This window comes from Drosophila ficusphila, unplaced genomic scaffold (genome assembly GCF_018152265.1).
Source record: "Drosophila ficusphila isolate 14025-0441.05 unplaced genomic scaffold, ASM1815226v1 contig_106, whole genome shotgun sequence".
Lineage (NCBI taxonomy): Eukaryota > Metazoa > Arthropoda > Insecta > Diptera > Drosophilidae > Drosophila > Drosophila ficusphila.
The window spans coordinates 8,587,723-8,597,947 of NW_025063993.1; the positions used below are offsets into that span (position 1 = coordinate 8,587,723).

The 10,225-nt window shown below is 43.6% G+C and overlaps 1 protein-coding gene across 1 annotated transcript; it reads right to left on the reverse strand.

Annotated features, from left to right (window-relative positions):
- Positions 1-1,332: 1,332 nt before the first annotated feature.
- LOC108096416 (protein commissureless 1) lies at positions 1,333-9,730 on the reverse strand. The gene is made up of 2 exons (XM_017197995.2): positions 8,977-9,730; positions 1,333-2,341 (listed from the first exon to the last, which is right to left on the reverse strand). Exons 1-2 carry the CDS (start codon positions 9,485-9,487, stop codon positions 1,680-1,682), a joined length of 1,173 nt encoding a protein of 390 aa, XP_017053484.1. The 5' UTR covers positions 9,488-9,730; the 3' UTR covers positions 1,333-1,679.
- Positions 9,731-10,225: the final 495 nt, after the last annotated feature.

Sequence of the window (10,225 nt, forward strand, 5' to 3'; positions counted from 1 at the left end):
GCCAGTCTACAGTTCCCCAGTCCCCAGTCCTCGGGTCTCTGTCCCCAGACCCCGAACACCAAATCCCAATCCCCTTTCCCCGATGCCAATCCCGTTGGCATTCCCACTCCCGCTCGCAGTCCGAATCGCCCCCCTTTTTGCCCAGTTTTGAGGCACAGTCACTCATGACGGCGACCTGAACCAGATACACGATGCACGATAATATAATTTATGGCCCTGTTTGGTGTTTGCAGCTCCTCGCTCACTTCTCCACTGCGTTATGGAATGTTTGATGTGCCATGCCAGTGCCTCCGTCCTCATTCGTTCTCGTCCAACTCAACTGCTCTGCTCGGACTCATCAACAAATCGTACATTTGAATACAAATTGCAGCATTAAAGACGCAGAAGCTTCAACAAAAGTGTCAAATTTGACATGAAATTATTTATGCTCGCACGGAACTTTAACTCGTGTTTTTAGTGCTGCTTTGTTGGCTGTTATGCTGGCTTTTGAGTGCGCCGTGTTCCCAATTAGGTTCATCGAGCCGGAGGGCCTGAAACCCCAGACTTGCCAAAACAATTTTGAAACGCTTTTTTTGCTTGGTAATATCTTTTTTTATATATTTTTGCATATTTAATTTCTTTCTTTTCTCTTCCCACAGTAGACAATATTTCTTTCGGTTTTTTTGTGAGCTCTAGCTTTTGGTTTTACTCTAGTAAATGTTTCTATTTAATCGTAGTAACTGCAACATTAAGAAACTGTGTTCGTTAGTTTTTGTTTATTGTGTTTTTGCTAAGGGTGGTTTTTTGTGTTGGAAATTGAAGCGGAATCGTTTGAAGGCAAAGGAAATATGGAAAAAAAATAATGAATTTAAGGTTCTTATAATTTTATAAATTATTTCGATTTGGTAAGAGTTTAAACTTATGTGACAACTCGATCTTAATGTTCGCTGCCAGAAGGATCTGTTTTTGAAATCAGCTCAAAGTTCTCTTGAAACTCTTTAGATTAATCTTTTTCTGGCCAAATCCTTAACTAACACTTAAAAGGGATGATGAAAAATCCTTTCAGCAATGCACGTTTCCCTTTTCCCGTGGGGATTCCCCAGCTGCAGTTCATTTCTGCTGACCTAATCTCGACCGGCCGCATCCAAGTCACGTACATAATTTCAAAACAAAACCAAATCCGAAACCCCAGATGGCTTCTGATATTTGCTATGGCTAAGTACGAGTATCTGAGGGATTGGGCTTCGTGCACTGCCAGCCAGGTCAACAATGGGACCGAAAATCGAGGAACTTTAGTCTTGGGCGTTTGGCGGAACTGAAAAACTGATAAGGAAATAAAAACGATAATTTCAATTTAGTTTGCAATGTGTGTTCATTGGAGTTTTATATTTTTTGTTTTTTCTTTCACTCTCACTTAGATTAAGGCTTAATCGATAGACAATTCGGTTTTATACATAGTACAATAAATAATACTCAGTCTTGCATAATACAATAATATATAACAGATAACTAAAAACGAAACTAAATTTTGCTTACGGGTTGAGAGAGATATATGTTTTTGCGATGGGGGGAGGCAAACAACATTAGCAGACGATGCAACTATTTACAAGTGACTAAGCAATTGGGCTGCTACTCCCCAAACCCTGCAATCCCGAGCCCCTGACCCCTTAACAGATGACCCCTGACCCCTGGCTGGGCAATCACGCGGCAACAACGACGACCAATGAGGCGCAATCATCGTCGGCAGCCGCCGCCGGCAGTAAACTTTGTGCCACTGCAACTGCCACTGCGGAATTATCCTGCTCCTCATCCTGCTGCTGCTGCTGCTTCTCATCCTGCCGCCCATTTGGCATGTTAATGCAAATGGCAGGCGTTGCTGCGGCCAAGTTGCACGATGTGAAGGATGAGGACGAGGACGACGACGACGACAACGATGGCGAGGACGAGGATTCGGCTTTATCCTCCTCCACTGCCGCTGACAGCTTGCACTTTTGCAGCTTATTCAGCGACGACTGCTCCTGCCGCTCCTGCCGCTCGTCCTTCTCCCAATTGGAAACGCAGGCCGCGGCAGCCGGATGATGATGATGATGATGATGCACGGCTGCCAGCGAGGGATACACGAACTTCATGCCGCAGGCAAAGTGCCTCGGCTGGTGATGCAGTGCCTCATCGTAGCTGGGCAATCCGGTGGCGATTGTGTAGCAGGGCGGCGATTCGATTTGGTAGAAGCCCGCCTCGTTGCCACGATGATGCTGGCCCTGCTGCATCTGTTGGTGCAACAGCAGTCGGCTGGCATCGCAGCCAACCAGGTGCGAGGAGTACGAATCACTGGCGGCGTGGATCTGGGCACGTATGTCCTTATCTGCAATAAACAGAGAACGGAGTTTGTTAGTTGAGTTTGTCAGCACAAAGTTTCTATTGTTTAGGTGCACGGGGAAAAACTGGGGGAGCTTTAGAGCAAAATTAATGAAGACAAATAAATCAAAAAGATATGAATTCCTAAAAAGATCATCCACTAACATATAAATATTGAAACATTTTCTTTCGCCTCACTTAAAAATACCTAGAAGTTCTAAAATTTTTGTATTTTGATTTTCTGTATAACTATAGTTTCTCTCAGTGCACGAAAATTGGAGTGGGCGCATCCCAATCAGGCATCAAAGTTTCGACTCTGTCATTACTTTGTTTGTCCATGTCAAAGGACATTTGTAGGAGGACGGTCCGCTGGCATTAAATTCAATTTAGCGTAAAGGCGCAAACGCTTGAACTTTTCCGAATGCAGAAGTAACAACAACAAAACCAACAAAAAAAATTTGCAAAAAGTGGACGAAAAAAAGGAGCGAAGCGGAAAGTTTTGTGCTGACCGGAAATGCCGGCGAGGATGGCAGGACAGGCGAAGTTCCTTCACAGCGGACTGACGTCCACCCAAACAACAACAACTACGTAAACAACAACAACAAAAACAACAGCAACTAGGCAATAATATGCCGGAAGTGCGCGCGTGGCAAAATGGAATGAAATAAAATACTCTCTCTCTCGCTCTCTCTGTCTCTCTCTTACACACACACTCGCAGGCTGCCAACTGCAATTTTTTTTTTTTTTTTTTTTTTTTTTTTTTCTTTATTTATTTATTTAGTGCAGAATCTGTACAGCAAATTAAAGTACTTAACAACACAGGTGTCACCAATGAGAAAAGTAAACCAAACCTCAGCATTAAGAAGAGGATTATATATAGTATTTTCTTATTGATTCCTTATCGTCTTGGCAAAGCCTTGCCTTTTGAGACGCCTCAAAGGTCTCGCTGGGAGTAGATTCCTAGCCAGTAAGCTGCGGTGTCTTTCTAATCTATCTCGGTATCGGCTTGTGTGTCTCCCAATCTGTTCTTCCACAGTGTGTAGATTTAGGTCTCTGTGAAGTGTCGTGCCACGCACATACCAGGGACAGTCAGTAATGGTACGTAGAAACCGATTCTGCAACACTTGTAACCTTTTGTAGTTCGATTTGGCTGCGATCCCCCAAATTTGAATACCATAAAGCCAGATTGGCAGGATACAGAATGCATATACTGCCCTCTTGCATCTCAGCGGCAAAGTGCTCCTTCTGTGTGTAAGCCAACGCAGTTGCTGAATCCTTTGGTTACATTTTTTGACTGTTGCTTTCAGATGTGGTCCGAACGTAAGGCGCTTATCCAGTGTGATACCAAGATATTTTGCTTGCGACGGCTGTTCCAAACTGACTCCCTCTAGCTGGATTTCAGGGGTGTTAGATACAAGTCTCTTCAGTGTAAAGCAGGGGTTCGTAGTTTTTTGCGGATTGATTCTCATATTCCAACGTTTACACCAAGCAGAAAGATCCTTAAGGTATTCTTGTATTCCATTTGCTGCTTCCCTCCGACATCTGGAATTGTAGATGACTGCAATGTCATCTGCATATGTAGCAATCAAAGCTTTGGAAGGATCTATCATGTGATGTCTGTTTGGGCTTGGTATATCCACTGTATATAAAGAGTAAAGCAGCGGCCCAAGCACACTGCCCTGAGGTACTCCTGCTCTCATTCTATAGTTATCAGAGTATCTGTCCCTAACTCTGACCTTGAACTCCCGTTCTTCTAGGTAGGATCTCAGAAGACCATAGTAGGGGGCAGGTAGGAGGTTTTTGATTTTAAGCAAAAGTCCAACATGCCACACCTTATCGAAGGCTTGCTGCATATCAATGAAAACTGCGTTGGAATACTCTTTGTCATCAAAGGCCTGCAAAATATGTTTCACCAATCTATGCACTTGTTCCACAGTGCCGTGTCCTCTTCGAAAACCAAATTGGTGGTCTGGCAAGATATTGTCTCGATTCATGATAACTGCTATTCGATTGGCAATGAGTCTCTCCCACAACTTGGACAGGGACGATAAGAGGCTTATCGGACGGTAAGACTCAGGATCAGCCTCTGGCTTACCTGGCTTGTGGATCATCTGAATTGCTGCTAATTTCCATTGCTTTGGGAACACTTGAGTCCTAATAATAGCATTAAATATTAAAGCTATAAATAGAATCGCTTTTATGGGCAAGGCCTTCAACGTTACGTTGCAAATTCTATCAATTCCTGGAGCCTTATTTTTCGGTAAGGACTGGATAACTTCAGATATTTCTTCAATCCTTATAGGCTTTATTGGCAACGACATCTGCAGAGGCGTCTCCAGAGTTTGATGGGTCTCGCTAACCTGAACTGTCGATGCAAAGCTATACGGAGTGAAGCGTTCTTCTAGATGTAGACCGAAAGCATTGGCCTGCTCCACTTCATTTTTTGCGAGCTCACCACTGGGACACCGAACAGGAACCTGTCTAAGGGGCTGGCGCTTAAGCGATTTTGTACATTTCCACAGTGAATAATTTGCATCCACCGTGTAGTCCATGGAAGACAATTTATGCTCAAAAAAATCGCTTCGAAGTCTCCTTAAAAGGGTTCGAAGTTGCATTGCAGCTCTGTACCACAAAATACGGTCTTCAGGATCTTGAGAACGAATTGCTCTTCTTCGAAGGCGCCTTTTTGTTACAATTAGCGCCTTGGCTTCCTTGTGAGAACAACACCATAATTGATAGGACGATAATCCGGTTCCAAAGGCGTCGAAGCAGAAGCAGCCATATAAATATTATTAGTTAGAGTGCCAACTGCAATGAAATAAAAGCTCGACAGCCCCGGAAAGTAGGCAGCAGAAAGCATTTAATTTTTATAATGCCGCGGCGACTGTTCAGTGTGTGTGTGTGTGCTAGTGTGTGTTTCAAATTAAGCTGAGTTAAATTAAGATTGGAAAATACCAATTTCCATGCACACGGACTCTAAGCCGAGGCCATCAAAGAATTTAATTTGGTTTCGTTTTGAGTTACAGCTCTGATTAAAAATGCATGTAGCCCCAATAATTTGCCTCAAATAGAATTTCCTCTTTTGCATATGTTGGAGCGAAAAAAGGCAGGTATTCAGTGTTATTAAATGCAATTTAAACTGTATTCAATAAATAAATAGGAGATCGTCCCCGGACGGTTTTTTGTGCGAATTAATTTCGATGGCGCTGGCTGGTTGGCTGGTTGCAAAAAAAAACTCGACTCTTTTTTAATTGTTCGGGCTTTACTTTTCATAAATTCTGTGGGCCCGAAAATGTTTTTTTCAATTAAAGCGAATCGCAGGCAGGAAGGAAAGGTGGTCGCCGTTTGCGGTAGGGGGTAAAGCCTGTTGAAAAATTTGCGCATTACAATATTAAAACGCAGCGGTAGCAGAACCAGTCAGCAGTTACACTGCCTGCCAGCAGTTGTTGATTTATTGTTATAACTGTAGCACATATATATCCTTTTTTTCGGCCAGCCAGGACACCCCACATGAGGACTCTGTCTCTGTGTTCTCTCTCCTTTCTGACTTTTGTTTCCGTTTTTTCTTGTTCCCCTTTTGATAGACAGCCGGCAAACGGGGCGTTGAACGGGCAAAGGGGGCGTGGCCCACTCATACACAGGCTGCAGGTTTCATATTTTATGCAAGTGTTGAGCAAACAGCCGCCCCTGGAAAATGTTAACCCCGCAGCCTCTCAACTTTTTCAAGTATTGCAGATGGACGCAAAGAAAGTCGGAAAATCGGGGAAAGGTGGCTGCTGCACGCAGAAAAACTTCAGTTTTTCAGCATAACTAGTTTTTCAAAAATTAAATAAATTCTGTTGTTAAATTTCATAATTTATTCCACAAAGAAAAGTGTTTTGCTAAAAAGGTCAAATTTAAATATCAGGTGCAGGCAACCAATATTGTTAAAACTCCAAAGTACTTCTCTCTGTGTTGTTTTAAAAAAAATTAGCACGCCATTCGTTGGGGCCTTTTGTTTTTCAGCTACATTGGCACTTTGCCTTCCATTTTGCTTTTTGCATTTGGAGCCTGTCCTGTTTTTCCCCATTTCTGTTGCCGATGCGCCCAAATGTATGCAACAATTTAAATTCATCGCAATAAGCTGGCACTCTCGAATGAAAACTGGCAAATGGAAAACACTGAGCTGTTTTATTTTGTGTTTCCATAAATGTCTGTTAATTTTTTAAACGCCAGATCCTTTTCGGCCTTATTCGGCCTGAGTAGAGTTTTATTTAAAAATTATTATCATCGGATTTAAGCCGCTTTCAAGTGTTATTATGTCGGCTATTGAAATGGGAACTCGGTTTTCGTTTGGTTTTTAATTTTACGCCAAAATAAAAGATGCAGCGTCAGCCATTAAAAGTTTTGCCTTTGCAAGCTCTATTATGCATGCCCTTTCCATACAACTAAACAATGGTCGGCTACAAAACAATTTGGTTAATTACAAGACTCAATTTGGGTTTGCCAAAACGAAAAAAAACCAACATATTTCCCACTGCCAAAATAGAGAGCAACTTCTAGTTTTTCTGCGCTACTCGCAGAGCAAACCCATTAAAAATTTAAAAGGGCCGCCAGCTAAGAGTAACTTTTTCTGGTCTTGGCCAAATATGCTACGCTTAATTACATTTTTACGCAAGTGAATTATGCAGGACCTATACAACATGATAAACAGTGGCTGTTTGGTTGTTTGGCTGCTTGGCTTTAATTTAGTGGCTCCTTCCGGTCTGTTAATAAATTCAGCCGTACGCTGCACTAATTGATAACAAGCCAAAGCCAGGACCAAAACTTTGCCATTGCCTCCTGTGTGTGACAGTTTAATAAATAAGGTGTAAGCCCGGTTGGCTGGGTGGCTGACTGGCTGACTGGCTGGCAACTGGGCCAGACACTCTTGTGTTTGGGGCTCGTTAAGTATTTATAAGGTAAACACTGCGAGACGCCACGTAGCTGGCATTAAATGCACAAAAGCCGTAGTGAACTCGGGCCTAGTTGCTTAATTATAAATGACACACGTACTCCTCGAATCTCCGTATCCCGGGTAACCTATCCCACCGCCCAGACCACTTGGTATCTATCTAGGCCAAATCCGCACAGGAGGGAGCGTAAGACTAGTGCCACAAAAAAAAAAACTAGAACAACAAAAAAAACAGAACACGACACTAACGAAACTAATTAGACGCATTGGACGCCCGAAAGCAGGCAACACATATCGCTCAAATTGATATTTCACGTATATAGTTAGCATGGTGCTTTCGGGGGATCGGGTGGAGGATTCAGATACACCCTTCTCGGTCGCGTGGCGTAATCGCAGGGCAAAGTTTTTAAGGCTCGTTAGCACAAAATTGACAGTTTGACAGTTGAGTTGGCCAGGCTTTAAGGCCACGGCCCTTTGGCCCAAGAACTTCTGCTCCCAGGAACAGGACGAAAGTTTGCTCGGCCCAGTCCTTCAGCCAGAGTTAGCAACCACTGGCTGCCTTGCCTCCTGGCCTGGCCTAAATAAATCATTTGGCTAAATTGGTCTGCAAAAAGTTTGACACTTGAGCCGGAGTCTTGTTAGTTGTGTAGGTTATTTAGCCTGCCCCTACGTTCAATTCCGTTCCGTTTGCTTCTATTCGGTTTAGTGCAGCTCGGTTCGGTTGAGTTGGGTTAAGTTCTTTGTTGTGGCTCCGTAATTATGTGTAAAGTGCCTAAACATATGATTTATTTTTGGGACTTGGTGCGGAGGTGCAACAGGTCTGCCAGCAGATAAGATATATATTTACATGGGCTCTATTTACGCCGAATTGGGTTGAGTGGCGGTAATCTGGGGGTTTAGGTGGGATTTCGATAACGATTCTGTCAGAATTGATTGATTTTGGATTATATGTGTGCGATGGCTAGAGCTGTACTAAAATTAGAAATTCCATTTTACTAAACTCTTTGATATTTACAATCTCCCTTCTCAGTATTTATATACGAGATTTCCCTTGACTTCCGCCACACAGCTGAATGATATGGTCCATCATTGTTTTATTATATTACTCTTTATCGCCTCGGCCCACAAAAAATATATAAATATCAACGCACAATTTCACGCCTTTCGCCTGCAGAGCAACAAATTTCGGGGCAACAATTTTACTTTTTTTTTCGAGAGGAGGAGAGAGAGTGGAGGGGTCGTCGAGGTCGGCCATATTCTCCTCCAGCTCGTACATTATCGCTATCATAAAAGGGGCACAATGCCTCGGGCGGAGGCGAGTCAATTTAATATTATAAATATGCGGCGCGTATATTTTGTGGCATAATAAACTTGTGTATCTAAAATTACAACAGAACGATGCAAACGCAAACGGCTGGCTGACAATTTCGAAGCGCGCCAAAAAATTTATGAGGCTTTGCCGACCATAGAGCTCTATAGCTCCATATACCATAGCATCCTATAGCTACCAACTGATGGGTGGGACCTGTTTCAGTTCCAGTTTCTGTTTCTGCATTTTATATTGTTTAGCCAGCTGAATAAATGGCCGGAGATAAGGCTTTGGCGAAACATTTTGATTAAAGTCGGGGACATAAAAGCCAGATGTATGGCATTTTTGTTCGGGTTTCGGGGGCGGAAAATGAGTGGGGCTTTATATGACTGAAACTTACTGCATTTTTTCCAAGTGCGGAACTTCCGGTAGAAGTAGCAGCTGAAGAGGATGAAGACTAGCGAGAGGACGACCAGCGAGCTGACCACTCCGATCCACAGATAGTTGATAATCACATGCATGTCGGCATCCCCGAAGATCTGGCTCCACCAGGAAGAATCCGTGGAGTCCTCCGAACGGTCCCTCAAATCAGCCAGATCCAGAACCACCGATTTGGAGAGCTGTTCGGTGCTGATGCTCCCATCCGGGGACCAACCACTGGGTGGAGCCGGGTCATAGGACACGGCCGCATTGCCGATCCTTTGGAGCAGGGCATTGAACGAATTCAGGGCATCGATGTGCCGCAGATCGTGGGCACTGGGAATCTCGAAGGTGATCTGATTCTGCTGCAGGTGCTCGGCAATCGCAGCGGGACTCATGCTGCTCGCCGGTGCGGAAATGTACTCCGCATACAGCTCCTCGCTGGAAGTTGTGGTCTCCACAACCGATGGATAATCCGTGGTGCTAATCATGGTGATTTATATTTGAATTTATGATTTTCTGGGGTTTTCGGAAAAACTTTTGTTTTGGTCTGGCACACGCACACAACGGCTGGCACTCGCGTCACGACACGTAAACAAATCGTATGGCTCTATATATAAGTCATGGGTTCGATTTCGGGTTTTTTTTTGTTTTGCTAGAGTTTCGATAGCTCGATTTTCGGTGCGTCCGTTCGCTGGAGCGGCTATAAGTTGACTGACTGCTCGCTGGCGGAGTGTAATGCCTACATTGGGTCGCTGAGAATCCCGTGCTGCTGGGAAATTTGTACTCCACTCGCACTCACTCACTCATTCATTCGTTCAACCATTCAACCAAACACTCTTGAGTGAGTTGAATCGTGGGCGAGGCACTCAAGAAATCAAGTCAAGTCCTTGGTTAAAGAAGCATGCAATTTCTGGCATGTCTTTTATGTTTTTAAATGTTTGGCGTCCTTTTTCCTTTTGCCTCTTTCAAGCTGACCCAGTTTGACCAAAAAACCATATATATTCTGGGCAGAAAAAAGCGCTACTAAGAAGGGAAAACTTCACCTCGGTCACGTTCGTTGTTTAAAGTTTTTCCCAACGCTTTTCAGTCTGGTGTTTTTCCAGCAAATTGCTTTGCGGGAAAGTTTCAGTCTCTGCTGATTTTAAAGGAATGGCCAAAGGACATCCAATGACATTTGTTCTAGTAATTTTCACCAAAACAAACGAAGAATTATGATCCGCAAAATG

Excerpts from the sequence above, each read along its gene's own strand:
- LOC108096416 (XM_017197995.2), bottom strand. The coding sequence starts at position 9,487 with ATGATTAGCACCACGGATTATCCATCGGTTGTGGAGACCACAACTTCC. Across the intron at positions 2,342-8,976 it reads CCGCACTTGGAAAAAATGCA|ATAAGGACATACGTGCCCAG; the intron begins GTAAGTTTCAGT and ends TGTTTATTGCAG.